The sequence below is a fragment of the Balaenoptera acutorostrata genome, chromosome 3 (genome assembly GCF_949987535.1).
Source record: "Balaenoptera acutorostrata chromosome 3, mBalAcu1.1, whole genome shotgun sequence".
NCBI lineage: Eukaryota > Metazoa > Chordata > Mammalia > Artiodactyla > Balaenopteridae > Balaenoptera > Balaenoptera acutorostrata.
Window position 1 is genome coordinate 62,449,110 of NC_080066.1, and position 20,514 is coordinate 62,469,623.

A 20,514-nucleotide genomic window follows, 5' to 3' on the forward strand; every position below is an offset into this window, starting at 1 on the left:
GATCCGGGAAGATCCCACATGCTGCGGAGCAACTAAGCCCGTGCGCCACAACTACTGAGCCTGCATGCCACAACTACTGAAGCCCGCACGCCTAGAGCCCGTGCTCCGCAACAAGAGAAGCCACCACAATGAGAAGTCCGCGCACCGCAACGAAGAGTAGCCCCCGCTCACCACAACTGGAGAAAGCCCGCGTGCAGCAACAAAGACCCAACGCAGCCAAAAATAAATAAATAAACAAATTTATTAAAAAAAAAAAAACAGAGCAACTGACCAAGGCTTCTTCTCAAAGGGTCATTGCTGTAGCAAAGCTCTTAGAAAAGCACCAGGCACGTAGTAAACACTCACTAAACTATAAACACACTATAAGAGCAGTTGTTACTGAACAGCCTAGCGTGGGTCTGGTATGTTGTAGGTGCTTCACAAATGTTCAAAGTTGGGGTTATTGTTATTTTTATAATTTATTACAGGCATCACAGTGCCTGGAGCATAGTAGGTGCTGAACAACTGTTCAGTCTTCCTGGAAGGCCAAATGCAAGCATCCCCCGTGTGGCCAAGAGGGACATGGAGACACTCTGCTTTGCTGGCTTGGGCAGGGAGAGTGAGGTGTACGGCAAGGGGTCAAGTTCTGGGTAGGAGAAGCCAGCAGCCCCACTCTGACCTCCTCCCTTCACCCCTGCCCCATTGATTCAGAGGACCTCCCTGAGGTTGTAGGGGGCAACCATCTGGCCACCTTGGAAGAGGCTTGGCTCCAGGGACCCAAGAGGGAGGAGGCCCGCTGGAACCTGCCTGCCCGGGGGGAGGAGGGCAGGATGGTGGGGTGAACTCAGGGGGGTCCAGAGCTCCAGGGCCTCCTGGAAGAGGAGCCTAGGCTGTGCCCTGAAGAACAGGGAGTGCTGAGGCTAAGGCAGAGCATGTGGAGGGAAGAAGATGATGCAGAGCCTGAGCGAGGAGGCGATGGACCCTGGAGCAGACAGGGCTCTGGGGATCAGACTGAGGGACACTCCTGTGGAAGCTGGGTCTGAGTGGAAGCAGCCCCCAGGAGTACACTGGTGCTAGGCTGGAAGCACTTCTTCCCGCTGCCCACCTCCCAGGGTCAACCCCTTACAGTGCAGAACTGGGGTGGGGAATGGGGGGCTCTGAGCCCTGGACCAGAACTCGGCACCCAGTTGCCCCCAGTTTGAGTGGCCTCAGTTGCCCAACTACCCAGGAGTCACCTGAGGAGCCTTAGGAGTTGGCCAGGATGGGGTACCACTACCCCTCATACATAGCTACTCAACACCCCACCCAGCTGATGCCAACCCAACAGGGCAGGTTGCAGTGCCAGGGAGGAAGGAGGCTGCCTGCTCTGCCGGCTGGAACAGCACAGCCTCCTGCTATGCTGTGTGTGGAGAACAGGGAGGGGCTCTCCGGGCCACCCTGCCCTGGAACCCAGCCCTCCAGAGCGGGGGTGGGGGGGGTCCGATGCGTATCCCCCTCCCACCCTTTCACACCCCATGCCTTGCTGAGAAAGAGGGAAATACTCCCCAGAGCGAGTCACCGGGTCCTGGGCGGTGTGGTAGATGACTCCAGGGAGGAAGCATGCATTCAGCCACCAGCTGCCGCGGCGACACACACGTGTGCACACACACACGTATTCAAGGGACTGCCACGTGCGGCCACGCACACAGGCACGTGCAGATTCACTCCCTGACAGCAGCCGACCTGTGCAAACCAGAACCCACACACACCCCCTCCCCAGAGACCTGAGACACAGCCGTGTAGACATACCGGGTCACTGGCTATGAGCCAGGCACCGTGCTGGGCACTGGGAATAGAGCACCGGGCAAGACAGAGTAACACCAGCTCCCTGGTAGACTGCCTTCTAACAAACAGATACATTTAAAATCTAACTTTTGCACTGAAGTATTTGCAGAGGAGGTTGTGTGATGCTAGAGTTTCCTGGAAGCAAGGGTTACGGGGGAGTAAGATATTGGCCCAGGGTTGATAAGTGTTGAAGCTGAGGTATGGACACACAGGGATCCGTTATATTAGCTTCTCTATTTTTGTATATGTTTGAAACTCTCCAAAATAAAAAGTTAAATACATACACACATATAATTGGCAATTGATAGTAAGTAAAATGAAGAAAAGTAAGGCAGGGTAAAGGGACAGAAGACGAGAACTAAGAAGTTAAGGAAAGCTTCTCCAAGGAGGTGACATTTTAAGCAAAGACTCAAATTAACTGAGGTTCAAACCACACAGACATCTGGGCGGAAGAACATTCCAGACAGAGCGGACCAACAAAGGCAAAGGCCCTGAGGTGCAACAAGCTTGGCATATGTAAGAAATAGCAGTCCAGTAGGTCTGGAATTCTGTGACCTAAAGGAACAGAGTTCCAAAGTGAGATCAGAGGGCCTCGTGGGCTGAGGCAGGAGTTTGGAATCTGGCCTAAGAATGGCAGGGTGCCCTGGAGGTTGAAAGCACGGGACAGACATGATTTGATTTAGAATATGGTCTTAAAAGATCACTCTGGCTCCTGTTAGACTATCGGGGAACGGGAGAGAGCAGAAGAAAGCTTGGAGACTACTGCAGTAGTCCAGGCAGGAGTGGCGGTGGCTTGAGCCTCACGGTGAGATGGTGAGACAGGTCAGATGTGGGATCTCTTTTGAGGAGCTAACAAGGCTTTGCTCACAGGTGGCTGTGGAGCGAGAGAAAGAGAGGAGCTAAGCATGATTCCAAAGCAGGACCAGAGCTTCGAGGTCAGGGGTGTCGCCTTTTCCAGGCGGGGACATGGGGAAAATCATGTGCAGCCAGACGACTGCAGGCAAAGAGCGCCCCGGTGGGGACCTACACACGGGCACAGGCGCGCACACCGGCAGGCCCCCAGCGAACACACAGGAGGAAGCACACACTCCGGGACAGCAGGCACAGGCACAGACGCAGCGCCCCGCCTCTGCCTGCCCCACCCTGCCCCACGTGGAAGCCCCAGAACCAGAGCCCACACCCTCTCCCGCTCAGCCTCGGCACGGCACTCGCAGGATCCCCAGTCCTAGCGTTTCCCTCCCAACTCTCACTCCCGCCCCCATATTGGCCCCTTGAGCAAGGAGGCTCCTGACTCACTTTCTTCCTGGACACCAGAATCCTGCCTCTGACCCCAGCTCCCTGCCCTTGGCCTCATCTGTCCAGCCGCCTCCACTGCAGCCAGATCCTGCTCCCACACCCCAGCCTGAGGCCCTACAGAAAATTAGCACTCGAATATTTGCGCGATGCTCTCTGTGGGCCAAGCCCTCTGCCCTTCCACCTGCTGCCTTGAAGGCACGCGGCCACCTCCACCCAATCCCCACCAGCTACCCGCACTGCCCCACTCCCCTCAATGCCCGGCACTCCTGCAGTCGCTCTACAGCAGGACAGTTGCCCCCACCCTGCCCAGCCTGCCAGCCTTGGAAGGGTGGCCTGGTGCAGTGGGAACAGCACAGCTCTGTGTCCGGGCAGAAGCAGCCCTACCACTGAGCAGCTGCACAATCTCACACAGGTGACTCAGTGCCCCTGAGTCTCCGTCTGCTGTAAAATATTGGCAATAGCTCTCACCTTCCAGACCGTTGTGACCAGTGAGATAACTCATGGGAGGTACTTAGCCCAATGCCCAGCACAGAGTAGCACACGGTCGCGGTTGTGCACCCAGGCCCAGCCCTGACATCCACCCACCGTGTGGCCTTAGAGGGCTCATCCAATCAGTCTTCTCACTCATTTAGTGGGGTAACAATATTCTTGGCCCTGCCTCTCTCTAGGGCTGTTCAGAGGCTGGTAATCCCAGCTACTCCTTACTGGGCACTTGCTATGTGCTCATATAACCCTCCTAACAGCCATCTGGAACTCCTGTTATAAATGGAGAAATGGAAGCATGGAACAGTTAAGAAACATCCCTAAAACAAGTAGGTGTAGAGAGGATTTGCACTCAGGCTCAGCCACTCGGGTCCTGCCTCTGAGGAGTGGAGGGAAAGGGGCTTTGCTGTCTGGGGGGCAGCAAGGGCTGTCTGCTGGTGCCTCATTCTACCCTCACCCAGAGCACTGCTTCCAAAATGACAGCAAAGGGAATAAGGTCAGCCTGGAAGAGGCTCCAAGTGCCTCCAGGCTCCAGCCAGCCTCCAGCTCCTACCTCAGGCATCAGCCATTTGCCTCCCAACACGGGTGGCCCAGGCCTGGGTACCACTCACACCGGCTCGGCTACTCTACACCTCCCTCACTGGGCCCCATTTCCTGGTCTGTAAAATGATGTTGATAATCTCTTTCATACAGGGTGGTTGTGCAATACCGGCCATCCAGTATCCACCACAGTGTCACTTGCACTGGGGGAGGTAGAAGCCCCAGAGGCTGGAGATCCAGGGGGAGTGGAGACTTGGACCCCTTCCCAGGTAGAACCAGACCTCAGGAGACACAGGGTTACACAGGGTAAGCAGCCTCCCAGAGCGCCTTGTGCTTGAGCATGTGGTGGAGGCTGTGGAATGGTTGTGCCAGCCCCTTGAGGTTCCCTGAGGCCCACAAGGTACAGGGGCAATTGAGGGAATCTGGAGTGCCCCAAACTGAGAAAGGGCCAGACCCACGGAAGCTTAAGGGTGGGGATCAAAGGAGCAGGTGGTGGGAAGGCAGGAGGTAGGGGAAAATGACCAAAGGGTCCGATGCTAACCTAGGACCATGGTGGGCACCACAGGCCCAGTGCCAGGGTCCAGGAGCCCTGCGAGAACCCACAACGTCTGCAGCCAAGGGGTAAAAAAGTAGCAGAACACCAAAAGGCAAAAGAAAGAAAAGACAAAATCAAAATGAAGAAAATTTAATTAAATATCTACAAGACATTGTCAAGTAATTAACGGAACCCAGCTCAAGTAGGTATATGTGAAAGACCTTTAATGTGGAATGCAGGCAAATTTTCATATGAGTGATAGGATGAGGGAATTCAGCTTCTAAAATTCAAGGTGCCAGGGGCCTGTGTAGGGTCTTCAAATGCGCCATCCCCAAAACTTACATGCCTCCCTGGGGAAAGGAGGGGTCCCAAATTGATTTCAGATTATTTTCTATCAGGTTGGTTAATGAGAAAGCAAAAGAGAAATTCAGGTCAGTTACAGAAAAGTGAAGTGATGTTCCTCACACATGTTCATTTGTAATCGGAGACCCTGAGTCACTGTAGACGCCACTGTGCAATGCCGCCCTCAGCCTCTTCATCCCTGGGGGGCTGGCGGGACTCACCCGACCCTCAAAGTCCCTGCACGTTTCAGCAGTTGGTTTGCCAGCCTCCCATTCTTTCACAACTCTGGAGCGAAGATCTGCTACCCCTTCGTCCTCCAGACCTATGTGAGTTAATCAAGGTGACTTTAGGGAATGAAGCCAGAGAGCTGGGTTCAAGTCCAGCCCCACCTGGGCCCCACTGTGTGATCCTAGGCAGTTCCCATCCTCCCTCTGGCCAAGCCTCAGTCTCTTTGTCTGTGAAATGGAATAATGATGCCTACCAGGGCTGCCATGCGGACCAAGGAGGCCACAGCTGTGTGAGACACTGCTTTTTAAACAGACTGGACTGCATTGGGGTTTGACTAACAAAACAAAACCGAAGGAAAAAAGCTTTGTTGAACCCGGGAGTGGGGTTTCACAATCAACCCTTCTGAGCTATGTCTGGGGGAGGTGAATTTTTATGTTTCCTCATGGTCTTTTTGCCAGGGCTCACCATCTCCTCTTGCCCCAAACAGCGGAAGGAGGTACCAGAGCCGCAGTGGTGGGGAAGCAGGTTGGGGTGGGTTGGGGGTGGGTGAGGGAGCCAAGCTGGCTTGGCTCCTGGAGGCCTGAGTCAGCGGGCAGGCAGGCAGGGCGGGCCCAGTCCTCGCAGGCTTGGGGAGGAGATGGTGCAGGAATGTTCCTCCCGCCCAGGCCTGGGCCCTGCCCACCACATTCTGGCTCCTGCACTCTGATGCTGCAGCCTCAGCTCTGGCTCCGAAGATGGGAGATGCCTGGAACTTTGTTGACTAGGTTCAGCCAGGGGCCTTCAGAGGCAGCCTGGCCCTGGGGACTGACCCAGGGGTGGGCAAGGCCAGGCCAGAGCCTGATGGGAACTGGGCTCTGACCCCAGAGCATACCCCCGCCCCACTGGGTGATGCAGCCAAATGCCACTGCTCACTAGACCTCAAGTTTCCCATCTGTGCAATGAGGAATTGAACTTGGTGATGTCAGATGACGGATGATCGGGGCTGGCTCCCCCAGGAGGCGGTGCAGGTGGAGTCCAAGAGCATCTACATTTGTGACACATCTGTATGTGCATGTGTGACTTCATGGCCATGTGTGTCTGAGTGTGTGTGTCACTACGCGAGTGTATGACCGTGCACAGTACTATGGTATGGCTGTGAGTGACGACGTGGCTGAGACTGACAACATGCATGTGGGCGTGGACGAGTGTGGACGTGGCTGTGAATGTGTGACAGTCTGTGGCACTGTGGCTGGGAGTGCAGTTGTGCAAGCACATGACCATGCATATGTGTGTGTGAGTGTGGAGCCAGGTGTGACCTGTGTGCCGCGCGCAGGTTGTATGGCTCTGTCTGCTTTGGGTTGGGCAACTGCGTCTGTGACCAGGCCTGGCTCTGTTACAGCCGTGGCACAGCTGTGGCATGGTGGTTCATGGCACTCCTGTGTCCAGGAAGCAATAGGATGCAGAATCTGAGGGCCACCTCCATCCCCAACCCCCATATGTGGCCACAAAGCAGACTCCTTTCCTGGGCTGGGCCAAGACTGGGGATCAGAGGTCCCCCACCCTTCAGCTCCAGGTCCTGGTAGTTGCCCAGGGCAGAAAGAGAAGCCTTGTTTTCCACCCGCCTCAGGGAGGAAACTGGAGGCAGCTGGGCTCAGCTCAGTCTGGAACATCTGCCTGGCATGAGACTGAGGCCAGCCCGCAGGCCCAGCCACCACCAGGATACCCCCCACACACACACTGGTCCCCAGTCCCCTGCTGAAAGAGGCTCCGGCCAGCCCAGACAAATCTCAAATTCCCCCAACACTCAAACCCACACAGAGATAGAAAGGAACCAGAGAGAAGGGTTGTGACATCCTCATTTCCCCTCACATGTATGTCTGTCCCTGCCTAGAGCCCTCAGGATGCCTGGAGGAGGCCTGGCCCATTCCAAGACTTCACGTTCTGATGCTTTTCCTAGGTGCAAGCCCCTCCTGAGAAAAGCGTCAGACCAACCCCTCACCCGGAGGATGGAAGGCATGGGAGGTGGCCCCGCGCTCAAGAAAGAGACACAAGAGGGCAATACTATTCCCAGGGCAAGAAGCATGAATAGGGGACTTTCCAGGCACTGTGTGTTGAGAAGAGCATTCCCACCGCCCCCAGCGCTGACTGGGCCTGGGAAGGAGACCCCCCACCGCCCTGCCCATGGTCAGAGCGCTCACTGCAGAAGGCCGCCTGGAGGTTGGAGAGGGGAAGAGGTTAAGGGTGGGAAGGTCCTCGGATGGGTTGGAAAATGAAGGAAGGAGGGCAGGGAGGAGAGAAGGGAAAATTCCACAGAAAGTCCCAAATCTGACCTAATTTTGACCCAGGGCCAGGGGCCCATTCCAAAAGATCCTCTGAGGACACTCTGCCCTGAACAGGGAGCCTCTGCTGCCCCTTCCCCACTGCACCTGCCACCCCTTCCTCCATCTCACTGCCATGAGCTCCCCCGCCCCCAGCCCGGCCAAAGCCTCCCCTGATGTCCAGACCCCAGCAGCCCTCCCTCCACCAAGTCCCCATTGCCCCAAGAGAACCGCGGCCCCCCAGCCCCCCTCCTTCCCGTGTGCAAACAGATTCCTGTTCATCCTGCCTGGGACACCCCCAAGGGCATAGCTCGGGGGTCCACCTCAGTTTCCAACTGGGCAGCCACTGCAGGGCTGGGCAGCCTGGACTGGACAGCTTGGGGAAGGACACAGGTTCTGAGACACCACCCCCTCCCCTGGACTGGGGCTTTCCTGTGGGCAAGGCTGGGATATCCCTCCCGGGGAGAGGAACCCCCTATCGATTAGACTGTCCCTTCCTCACGTGACCTTCAGTCCTAGATCACAGAGCAGCAAAGCCAAACCCCTGGCAGGACTCCACCCATTTGAGAGATGAGGAGAGTGAGGTCTGGGAAGGGTATGCATCCAGCTGGGGTCCAGGGTCACCCAGAGGTCCCCAGCTAGCCCCTGCCTCCAGCACCATCCTCCCCCCAACTTCTGAGGTTCTGGGGTAAATGTTGTGCCCATCACGACCTCAGAATCTGGTCCAATCGCTCCCAGGGACAATTAGGGCTGTATCCTTTCCCCCACCCTCATCCCCATGGGATCCAAATAAGGAGTCATATTTTTGTTATCTTAACTGTAAAAGGTTTATCAAGAAAACAAGAAAGAAAGAAGATTGAAGCAGCAGCAGCCAGGAACAGCCACGACCTCCTGGGGGGGCCAGCAGTGGCACCTGTCAGTTCCCCCAACCCACTGCTGGACCACGCCCTGGCCTGGGGGTGTGGGGGGAGCCCCCTCGAGGATGTAAACATGGGTGGGAGACAGCACAATCCCACCAGAACCTGGGCTGGCATCACAGTGAGGCTGGCTGTGGGCAGGTGGGCCCAGGATCCCTGGGGTGGTGGGTAAGCTGGTCCCTGGGAGCCTGAGGCCCAAGCCTACTTGGAGTGTGGGAGCTATTGCTGGTGAACTCAAATACCCAGTAACTTTTGGGTGTCCCCTCCAGGAAGGTGCCACCAGGGTCCTGGGATCCGAGGCTTGTCTTAGCACCTTGAGCCCAGGGCAAAGATGCTGCATGGTCCCCTAGCCAAGGGGTGAGGGGGCTCAGCTGGTGAAGGGGAGTCAGGAGGGAGTTGGCCTGCAGCCCCTCCTGCAGGGGGGGGGGGGGCGGAGATGGGGCGGGGACAGGGGCATGGGAGCAAGGCAGATCCCTCCCCTCTGTCACACAAGGGGACACCACCGAGGGGGGCACCAAATTTGCTTGGGAAAGGTAAAGGAGAGAAGATGGGGTCTTTTCATGCCTCCACAGCCTTGCCCATGCTGTTCTTCTCCTCTGAATGCCCTCCCCATCTACTGTCCCCACTTACTGTCTGGTAGGTCCTTGTCATTCTTCAAGACACTACTTGAATGTCACCTACTCCACAGAGTCATCCCTGACTGGCAGAACGAGTGGTCCCTTCTGCGAGCTATTTACCATCAATCTTTCTGTATTGCCCCTGCCTGTTTCTGGGTCTGACCCCCACCTCAACTGGGGACTCCCCAAGAGCAGGCGTGTCGCAGCCCTGGATGCCCAGTGTCTGACCCGGGGCCGCAGCAGGCCTGCGCGTCTGCTGAATGAACGAAGGGATGGTGGCCAGGTGAGCGAGCGCTATAGGCTCTAGGGGAGGCTAAGACCCTGGCCTGACCTCAAGTGACTGACCAGCAGCCCAGGCCTTGGCCTGGAGGGCTCCTGGCCCCATTCTCACCCCTGCTGTGCCCCTAACTCTAAGGGGTGGGGGACTTCCCCAGGGATATCCATGACTCCTCCAAAGCCCACCCCTGACCAGCCAGGCACTGCTGGTGTGGGAAGGTCTGGAGGGCAGCATGCACCGCAGCCACCAGGCCCCAGGGGCGGGGAGAGGACCAGGGACACGTGGTCAGAGGCTGTCATACATGTGCAGCGTCTTCTCCAGCTGCTGGCCTACCCGCTGGTAGAAGAGGATCTGCTGGCGCAGGTAGTTCTGCATCATGTGCTTGAAGTCGAGCTCGCGGCGCTGGTGGAAGTGGTTCATCTCAGCCTGCAGGGCGAAGCCCACCACGCGGCAGCGCCTGCGAATGCCATCTGCCTCGTCCTGCGCCATGCGGCCCTCGTCACTCATGCGCTGGCTCTCCTTCACCTTGGCAAAGGCACCTGGCACAGGCAGAGCAGAGGACAAGGACAAGTTAGGGCTCCGGTCTCCCCAGTTCGCTCCCTAACTCCACGGTGAGAACCCTCGAGGGCAGACAATACCCTCATCAGCTCAATCAGGCCTCGCTCTTGGACTCCATGGAGTCCAGACCCATGGTCCAGCCACCTGGGTGTCTCCACCAGGATGTCCCCCAAACCCTCACCTTCAGCACATCCTAAACCAGATGCACCATCTTCCCTCCAAACCTGTGGCAACCCCAGCAGCCCACACCTGACCAGTCACAGCCCTGCCCTGCCAGCTGATTGATTTCTAGAACCAGGCCGTCCCCACCCACCACAGGCCTCGTCACCCCTCACGCTGGCTCCCCATTCACCTCCAACATCACCTCCTCCAGGAAGCCTTCCCTGCAGCCCCAGTACATCAGGTGCCTCTCAATGCTCTCAGGTGCCCTGGGCTTCCCTCTGCCACAGCTCTTACCACCCTGTGGTTTCTCTGACCGCTTCCTTCTGGGCTGTGAGCTCAATGTCTCTAGCAACAAGAACAAAGCCTAGCCCACAGCAGATCCTGATATGTGTCTGCCAAGCTGATTCAGCCTCACTGGACTGCTACCATAGGCCCCTCACGGGTCTCCCCACCTCAGCCTCAGCCTCTGAGAGGTTCTCCATAGCACCTGAAGAGCAGCCAAGCTGGACACCCATAGCTCCAAGCCTCCCCTGGCTTCCTTCTGCCTGCAGAGCTAGGTCCCCCATTCTCCTGGTCTGTGGGGCCCTCTGGGAGTTGACCCCTGCACCCATTCCACACTGACCCCACGTTCATCAAATTCAGCTTTCTTTCCTACCTTCCAGTCTCTGCCCCCTGGATCCCTCTATGCATAATTCAAGGCTCTGATGGGGCGCCGCTTCTACACGAGCATCCCCCAGGCAGACCGCCTCCCCATCTCCGCTCACCAGGGCTCTCCCCACCCCCATCACCCAGCCGATTCTAAAACAGAGCCTCAAAAGCCACCTGGAGTTTTCCTTTGTGTGTGTCTCCCCACATATAGGCCCTGCTCCCTCCTCACCCCAGCCCCCAGGGGACTAGAGGAAGCCAGTATAATAACCAGGTGACAGACGAGGGGGTCAGGGGATGAACCTGGGGAAGGGACCCAATTTGGAAGAATGTGAATGAATCAACAAGCACTTGGTGAAAGAATTTCAGTTCTGAATTAACAGCACTTGACTGACTCCGTGCTGAAGCCGGTGGGGGCAGTTGCTGAGGCGGTGAGGCAGTCTGCCTGCGCCTGGCAGGTACTCCTTGCAGGGCTGTAGGGAATTCACTGTGTGAAGAAGATTAAGGAGGTGGGAGGGGTTGGCACGGAGGACAGCGCACTCCCCGAGCGCTTCCAAAGCATCCACTGCACACAAGTAACACGCTCGTTTTTCATGTTTCCCACCTCTCCCTTAAGGAGGTCTCTCGTGGACCTTTGAAACGTATTCCTTTTACTCTCAAGTTGTTCAAATGCATTCAGGATGCATTTATGGAGCATCTACTACATGCTGGAAATAACTTTGAATGCCTTTAGAAGGAGCAGTACCTATATTAGATAGCAAGTGTGTGGCTAATTGGCAAATAGTAGCATTTCAGGCGGACAGACTCAAATTTGGAGCATTTCCAGGGCTGCTCACACAGCACCCAAAAGAACTCTGCAGTCCCCAGCTCCCAGGCCACTCAGTCCTTTTGCCACCTTCCTTGAACCACTTCTCTCGCCTCCTGTTCCATTCTGACTGCCCAGGTCTGGGCAGCAGGAGAGGGATCACCCCAAGGCCCAAGATCAGGACCCCATGAGAGGCTTCGGAGCTGGAGGGGCCCTAGAGACTAGCTGTCCAACACCCACCACCACCCCCTCACTCTCCACCCCCATACTGTGCAGAGGAAACTCAGGGCCTGGCAGGATGGCACTTGCCGAGGGGCTCGCAGCCTCTTTCCTGCTCCAAAAGTGGGGGATGCCTGGCCCAGAGGTATCCCTGCACAGCTGGGGGTAGACACCACTTCTACTGCAGGGAGCCCAGGCCAGGTCCCCCAGGCATATGTGTGGGGCATCCAGACAATGGACTCAGGAATTTGAGAAGGTCCCAAGGGGTAAAAAGAACCATAAGAAGCAAAGTAGAAAAGAGTAGAACAAAGAAACTAGAGTCAGGCTTCAGCAAAGGGCACCTACTAGCCTGGATTCCACCTTCCTGAGAAAGTCTGGGTGCGTTGGGGGTGGACTTGCATTTAAGAAAGCTTTTCTTGCCCATGGCCTTAGATGAAGGAGACTGAGGCCCAGATAATAGGAATGAATCTACTGCAATTGCTAGGTATCCGCAGACAGGCAGGGAGCCAGAGATGGGGGGCGAAGGCTGTGGGGGAAGGGGGAGGCCCCACCCTGCTCTCTGTCACCCCTCCACCCTGTGACTCAGATGTGGGACTGGGACCAGCTAACACTAATGCACCCCAGAGACAGACTGGGACTCAGGGCTCAGGCCTGTCCCCCGTCACCCCACACATTCCACCTAGGACTCAATCTGAGAGCTGAGGACCCAGGGGTACCTCCTCACCTGGCAGTTGTCCTGTAGGCTGGGTCCCAGGGACAGGGAAAGGAGGGTTGGAGCTTCAGAGCCCCAGGGTCCCAGGCATATCCCCTAAAATGCCACCTTGATCTGTCTTGTCCCTACCTCTTGGAGGTAGTTACCGCCCACCCTAGGTTGAGGGCAGGAGGTCTGAATCCTAGTCCCACTGTGTCACCTCCAACAAGGGCTACAGGTCTCCCCACTGTCAAATGGGGCAGGTTGGACTAGATGTGATGCTGCTGACAATCGCTCACAGCGGAATAGCGCTTTAGAGTTTCCACACCAGTAAAATGGGATAATAGTATCCATCCTATAGTTATAGCTGAGTTTAATTGAACTAATATGTTTAAAGTACTTAGGATGGCACCTGACAGAGTAAGAGCTCCCGATGCTACTCGCAACTATGTGCAAACTGCTTTTCAGTCCCAGCCAAGACCCAGCTGGTGGTGGCTCTTGGTGATACAATTCTGTGTTCATGGGAGCCTAGGAGGGGAGGTAGAAGGAGAGCTAGATGATGGCCCAGAGCATAGAGGCTGGACCCACCTATTCCCCCAGGCAAGAACTTGGTCCTCCAAGGTCCACTTTGCCTTGGCCAACCTGTGAGCTCCATGGCCCCTCCACACATGCTCTGTGGTCCAGGGCCTGCCTCCAGCCTGCCGAGGATGCCAGCTCAGTTAGTGCTAGAACACCCAACCCCCTCCCTGCTCCCTCCCCTTCTGGCTTGTCTACCCCAGGCACCCATCCCTTAGGGAGCTCCCTCCCCTATCTGTCTGGCACAGTAGAAACAGCCTGGCTGTGGAGTCAGAGACACCTGGGCTCCAATTCCTGCTCTGATTATCATTCCTCCTCACTGCCCCTCATCTGTAAACGGAGGGAACCACACCAGCCTCCGTGGCTTGTGATGAGTCTTAGGACCGAGCCCTGCCCTGGCTGGCTCTCAGGCAGGGGCCTTGGACAGTCACTGTTGCCCCTTGTTGTCCCAGGGTAACTATTACTAAGGCTCTCTTTCACCCCCAAGATTGCCCTGGTTTGGATGGTAAATTACATGGTTGCCTTTCTCTTAGGAGACCCCTAAACTGAGCTCCAGGGGCTGGGCCAGTGGGCAGACAGGCTGGCACCTCAGTGCCAACCAGGTTCCATGGCTCATTTTTCCTAAGTTTTCTTAGGCGAGGAAACTCTTTCAGGGTCACCTCAGAGGCAACACTTGTCCAAATCCTGGTCTCCTGACCCCTCCTAGGCCTCCCATCTCCTTCCTTCCAAGGCCTCTCCCACATGCTCGCCATCTTTCAGATGTATGAACAGGCTGGACAGAATCCTGGGGACCCAGGGCCCAATTTTCCTGCTCCTTCCTCTGTGAAAGGGCTCCATCCACAGGGCCAACATGGGATCCCCCCTCCCCCCATCAGGCTGTGGTTCCCCCAATTCTGTCTCAGCCAGATTCCAAGCCCCCCTCCCTAACTTGCCCCACCACGGGCCTAGGAGTGGCAGTGCAGAGCCCAGAAGGAGGAAGAGTAAGCCCAAAAGAACTTGGCTTAATGGGGAGGGGTCCTCCGGGTCCGGGAAGGTGGGGCAGCCTCTGCCTGAGGTTGAACACATCACCCCAGGCCCCTCACCTTAGAAACACCTCCAGTGGAAACTCAGAAGTGGCCTCTCTCAGCTCTGTCTCCCTGCCCCAGGGGCAGAAAGGCCAGTCTGGCTTTACCCCCTCCTGCTTCAGTGGGAGCCTGGGAGCCCTGAGTATGGGGTTGCCTTCCTGCCCCCCGCTCTGCCCTGGGTGAGGGTCCCCAGACACTGCATGGGGGCAGCTGTTTAATAGCTATGCCCCTGCTTTCCCCCATCCTGCTGCCCACACAGGAACATGCCATCCAAGGAGCTGGTTGAACCAGCTTTCCCAGGCCGTAGCACAGCAGTGAGTGTGGTTCTACTACTGCACAGGGTGACACCTGCCCCAGCCGGCCCCAGCCACCACCCCTGCCCAGTCCCTGCCCAATCCCTGCCCAATCCCTGCCCAGTCCCTGCCCAGAGCTCAGAGCCGGATCTAAGGCATCATTCTGTCCTCGACCAGACCCTCCTCAGGAGTCTCTCCCTTACCCATCCCTCTGAAGGCCTAAGAGCTCACTGTGTCCACCCTCCCTTGTCTTACAGATCAGGAAACTAACTCTCAGAGAGGGGAAAGCACCTCCCAGGGACACATAGCAAACTGGGGGCAGAGCCAAGACCAGAACTCAGGCCTCATGTCTCCTGAAGCTGAAAAAAGGGAAGGAGGAAGAGAGGAATGTGGAGAAGAGAAAAAAAAGGGCAGAGAGGAGAAGGAGGAAGAGAAAGTGAGGGGAGAAAGGAGGCTGGGAGCTGGAGAAGTTCTAGAAGTTAACCTCCTGGTAAAGGAGAACAAGGCGGGTTTACTCCAGACTCTCCTGGGGACCAGGTAGTGTGGTGGTGTTTGCTGTCCCCCAGGCTCAGTCCAGAGGCCTGCCTCCTGGCCTCACCCACAGGAAAACTCCCCACCAAGCCAGGCCTGACCTCAGGGCCTAGGGGCCTGGGAGCCAGCCCCACGCCCTGCAGACGTTCTTCCTTAGTTACCAAGCAGCCCTGGGGAAGACCACACCTCTCTCCTGCCCTGCCTGTAGTCCCCAAGACTCAGCCACCTGCCGGGTCAGCTCCTGACTCACTGCTCAGGCAAGAAGAGAAGGCAGGCTGGGGAAGGGGGAATTGGACGGACTGTGTGGGTAGTGCCCTAGACCCCCGCTTCCTCCCCCAGCCCAGCCCGGGTGCCCCTAGGTGACCCGGCTATGAGTCACTTCCCTGGAAGTTCCTTGACAGCCCCACAGTAACAAGGACCCATCCTGTCCCTCCCGTACGGAGGGGGCCGTGAGAACTGAACACATGGCTGGGCTTGGGAGGTGGCCAAGATGGATGTGTCCTTGGGGAGGTGCAGGAGGACGGGACAGTCCCAGCTGGGCCATGGACCCCTTGTGCAACCACCATTCTGTGGACACAGCTTCTTCATCTGCAAAATAGGGACAGCCACCCTCCCGAACACAGATAGGGAGGGAGCTCACAGATAGGATATGCAGCAACACAGATAGGGAGGGAGCTCACAGATAGGATATGCAGCGGTGAGAACAGGCTCTGCAGCTGCAAAGGCAGGGAGGCAAGCTTGTGACAAGTGGGAAGACAGGCTACACTCTGCGCTCTTGTTATCTGGGTCTGTGTCCGTGTCCCCCATGAGCCTGCGGGCTCCTCAAGGGCAAGTCCTGGGCCCCAGTCAGCTCCGTGTTCCCAGACCCCAGCCTGATATCTTGAAGGGCTCAATGCATGATGGGTAAATGAGTAAATGAGACAGAAACAGAGAAAACGAATGAATGAATGAACGAACGAACAGACAACAAGAAGGTAAGCAGTGAACTCCACGAGGACAGGGATCAGACCTGCCCATAATAATATCCCTGCACCTAGAATAGGTGGCAGGTGCTCGACACACTTGTTGAACATATGAATGAGACAGAGACAGAAAGACTAGCTGCGCCGTTCTGCTCGGTCTAGGCCATCCTCATACCCTCAGTGCCCAGCAGAGTGCAGATGCTGTAAGGGTCTCCAGCCCACACTGGCTCTTACCTTTCTGCAGGTGGATGATGTCGGGGAAGTTGGAGAGCAGGCCCTGGTAGAGAGACAGCGTGTCGAGCATCTGGAAGAGGTCGTTCTTGGGCTGCTCGGCGAACATCTCACCCACGGCTTCATAGGTACGGCCCGTGTGAGAAATGGCGCTGTTGAGGGCTTCGGAGCTGAAGGGGGGGTCCATCTGGAAGGCATGACTGATGGCCTGGAAGGCATTGCCCAGCTTCTGGAATTCCTTGCGGAAGCCCCCCACATGCTTGCGCACCAGCTCCGATGCTACGGTGCTGAGCTGCAGGACGCTGTCGTCCATCTTCTTGCTGAAGGCTTTGAAGGTGTCCACACGGTCCTCCACATCCTGCAGGTCCTGGTGCTCCGTGGGGATCTGGAAGGTGAGCAGGAAGCTGGCGCCCACCATCTCGTCCTTCTCGGCCCGGCGTTTTCCCATCTTCCACTGCTTGTCATCCAGGCAGCTAAGGAAATGCTGGAAGCCCTCGTACTGGGACAGCACGGGGTGGCTAGTCATGTGGTCCATCCAGAGGATGAGCCGCCGCTTCCGCTTCTCAATGAAGTCCTCCTCGAAGCGGCCTGTGGCCTGCTTCTCTGGCAGGTGGGGCACCGAGATGACAGTGAACTTGTGCAGCAGGCGATTGTAGAGCCAGTCGAAGTGTTTGTAGCGCCTGTAGACAGGTGAGCCAGCGTGTGTGGGTGTGAGCTTGTAGGAGATGTAGCTTTTGATGCCCTTGAATTTCGTCTGTTTGGTGGGGTCCTCCACGGAGCAGGCAAATGGGTGGGGGTTGGCCCTCCACTGGGGGCCGTGAGGGCCCATTTCAATGGAGTATGTCTCAGCGATCTTGGCCATCATGGGCACATCACCCAGGATGAAGGCCTCCACGCCAGAGCGCACGAAGCACGAGAAGCGGTTGAGGTTGCGCCCCACCACGCTGCCTCGCTTGGCAGATGCCAGGCTGTCCTGCCGCTCCAGGGGTGGCTTGGGCCGGAAGGCCATGTGTTGGCTGGGGTAGGCGCCAGGGTAGGAGAAGTTGAGTGGGGGGTGCCCGTTGGCGCCCAGCCCACCAGCCCGTGGCTCCTCCACCACTGTGCATCCATCATCCCAGTCATCCCAGTCATCATCATCGTCCTCCTCGAAACTACCCTGGTTTGAGAGGAAGCCACTGCCCCCACCACTCCAGGAAGGGTCTGCCACGCTGGAGCTGTTGTATAAGCTCACCTGAGTGCCCAGAGAGCCTGCAGGACTGCTGGAGTAGTCGGCATGGTTGGAGCTAGTGCCAGAACGGATGATCTCCACGTAAGAGGCGGGGAAGAGCCCTGTCTCACCGCGGCTGTTCTGGCCCTGCAGCCATCCATCCAGCGAGGTCTCGCTGAAAACGACCAGGTCCTCATCCTGCTGGATGCTGATTTCCTCCTTGTTCTCGCTGCGGAAGTCATAGAGGGCTCGGCCTTTTAGTGCCATGTCTGGGCCAGTGGTAGAGAAAGATGAGGACAGAGTCCTGCCCAGAACTGGGGACACTTGCTAGGGTGTCCAAGAATGCACTAGCAACTCAAGGTCTGCCACAGCCCTCAGTCTCTCAGCCCCTACGGCGGGGTCTCAGCACCCACAGATGGTGTCCAGCCTCCCTCTCTTCAAAGCAATGTCCACGGCCCAGAAACAGGTCTCCCTGCACACGCCTGTGGGCAGGGAGAGCTCATGTCCATGGTCTTCCTCCCTTCCTTCCTCAGCCCCTAAAAGGGAGAGTCTCTCCTCCTCCCACTCCCAGAAGCAAAGTCAAGTGACTCGGAGAAGTCAGCTCTGAGAGGGCAAGAATTCGACACTCTCCACTGGAACAATGTTCTAAAATAGAAGAGAATCACTCAGAAACCACCGTCCCAGAAACCCCGGCAGCTCTGGCTCCCAGCTCCTTCTGGCTCCACAGGCCTTGGGAGGCTCTCACATTCCTCTGTAGATCTGCTCCTTCCTCCTTCCTCCTCCTCTTCCTGGGCCACTGGGTTTTCAAAAATCCAGAAAATCCAAGAGGGGCAAGGAGAAAAGCAGCAGCCTCCTGAATCGAATCCAAGGGTGGATGTGTCCGGCTTCACAACTAGCCAGGCCGGGAAAACAAGGACTGAGGCTTACACAACAGGCCGCCAACGCTTCGACCCCGGCGGCCCGGCCCGGCCCCCAGCCCCCAGCCGGCTGGGGCGCCCTCTCCCCGCCCCCAAGTGACCGGCCCCCGCCCCGGGGAAAGGAGGGGACGCGACGAGGCGCTCGGGCGACTTCTGGCCACTAGCTGAGTGGCCTCTTTTGTTTGCCTAATTCCTCAGTAGTTTCTGAGCCTGAAGCTGACCCAGATCTGAGTCCAAGGACCCCCGGCCAAAGGTAACCCCGCGGTAACCAGTCCCGCACGCGGGACGTGGACCCCCACCCTTCGCGTGCACGCACACACTCAACAGGAGTTTGGAGAGTGAGCTCTGGAGAGCAGATGGCGCGCCCAGCCGACTGTCCGTCCTCCGCTCTGCCCCGCCGGGTCCCGCCGGTGGGCGGCGGGCTGTGCCCCCAGCCCGCCTTCCTCTCCAGCGTTCGCAGCCCCTCTGCGCCGCCAGTGAGAAGCCAGCTCCAAAACAACAACAAAAAAGGCGATTCCGGGAGGTGGCGTCCAGAGGAAGGAGGGAATAGCCGGGTGGGGGGGGGAGGTGAGGGGGGGGAGGTGAGGGGTGGGGAGAGGGAGGGAGAAGGAAAAGCAGGCTGGGGAATTGGGCGAACTCCACAGCACTTCCGTGCGTCCTGGCTGGCCGGGGACTGCCCGGCTCCGCCCTCCCACTGGCCTGGAGCGCAGGAGCCGGGGCTGCCGCCTACTCCTCGCTTTTCCTTCTGGCTGTCGCCCTCACTCACTTGCGCCGAGATCGGGATGCGAGAGAGAGAGAGAGAGAGGAGACGGTCGGGGAATAGGGCCAGCCCGTCCGCCCTGGCGGGGAGACACCTCTCACCCCCAGGGGCTTAAGCGCCGCGCGACGGAGCTCTGCGGCCGCCGCCTCGCCTCCTGGGCTCCGTCACCCTCCTGCCTTTTCCGCGACGCAAGTGAGACAAACTCCTAAAGTTTGTGAAGTGCGGTGCTACAAGGAGGGCGCCAGAGCCGGGACCCCGGAGAGAGGGTTGAGGAAGTGTGCGTGGAGACCCGCAGACGCCCCCCTCTCGTTCCCCTGCCCCCCACCCCAGCTCCGCGGGCGACGGGGCCGTGGCGCCGCCCGGGGATTGCTCTCTGGAGGGGGCCCCAGAGCCAGCGGCGCCCTCATGGAAGAAGCCTGAGAAGGTTTGGATAGTTTGGATACTGGCTGCTGCGGGTCCTAGTACCCTAGCCAGACAAGGCCAGGAGCACCCCTGTCCTGGGCGACTTCCTTCGGGGCGGGGGAAGACAAGACCCTACATCTGTAGCGACGGGAACAAGACGGGGCACGAACGGGTTCCGTGTTGCTTTGTGCGGCGGCCAGCGGAGACTGGATGTCCTGTCTTTGCCAGCAGCACCCAGGAGAGAGGAGTGGTCAGGGTAGGGTTCCGGGAAGAGGTAAAGGGGACTTGACCCTGGGCATTGATTCTGCCAGGCACTGTGCTGGGCACTGGAGATTACAGTACAACAAGGCAGTCGGAGAGTTTGACACCCTCTTGTCAAATGACAAGTCCACCCTCTTGTCCTTCATTCATTCATTCTGTCTCTCATTCATTCAATCTTGCACTCAAGGAAACATTAACTGAGTATTCTGTACCAGGCCCCTTGGTCTACAAAGATGAATAAGGCATTGTCCTTACCTACCGGAAGCTCAGATGTGTCAGGACAAGTAAAGAGATGTTCCCTGCCCGGTGAGACCAGTGCCATGAAATGTGAATGGGAGGGCACCTATTCCAGCCTGGGTTGAGCAAGGATCAAGGAAGGCTTTCTGGAGGAGGAGGTACCTAAGGTGAAGCAAAGGCTTTGGGCCCTACTCCCCTTCCTGGCTATGCCCTGGAGCCTTGTCTACCGCTCTAACTAGAATTTCCTTCCCCCTCATTCTCATTCCTCCCACTTGTTGCAGATTAACTGGCACAAGGTAGCGCTGTAAAGGTGGGCACCTTAGGCTGTTTTGAGGGGTGTAATATGCAGGCCTCTGGCTCCAAAAACCAATTTCATTGGTGCAGTGAATAGATCCAATTCCCTATGCAGAGCTGGCATTTGGCCAGGATACAGGCTTATGTCCAAACCCCAGAAGCCCAGGTATTAACTTACACAGAGAAATTCAACTGTCAGGCAGACCCAAATATTTGTATCAATAGATCAAGGCAGTTTGGGCTGCTTCTTAGGAAGCCCAGTTACCAGAAGTTTAGCCCAGTGAACCTGGAAACCCCAGGAGGGGAAGAAAGGATGGTATAAGTCTCTCAGCCAAGAAGCCTTGAGATCTTGTCCCCCGCCATA

The 20,514-nt window shown here is 57.3% G+C and overlaps 1 protein-coding gene across 2 annotated transcripts; it reads right to left on the reverse strand.

Annotated features, from left to right (window-relative positions):
• Positions 1-4,791: 4,791 nt before the first annotated feature.
• On the reverse strand, positions 4,792-18,738 carry SNX33 (sorting nexin 33). 2 transcript variants are annotated; one of them, XM_057544723.1, is made up of 3 exons: positions 16,076-18,738; positions 9,669-9,874; positions 4,792-5,321 (listed from the first exon to the last, which is right to left on the reverse strand). In XM_057544723.1, the coding sequence occupies exons 1-3, from the start codon at positions 17,544-17,546 to the stop codon at positions 5,301-5,303; spliced, it is 1,698 nt and encodes a 565-aa protein (XP_057400706.1). In that variant the 5' UTR covers positions 17,547-18,738; the 3' UTR covers positions 4,792-5,300. The 2 variants fall into 2 exon arrangements, with proteins under 2 accessions (XP_057400706.1, XP_007197727.1); XM_007197665.3 differs by having other exon boundaries at positions 4,792-9,874; positions 16,076-18,737.
• Positions 18,739-20,514: the final 1,776 nt, after the last annotated feature.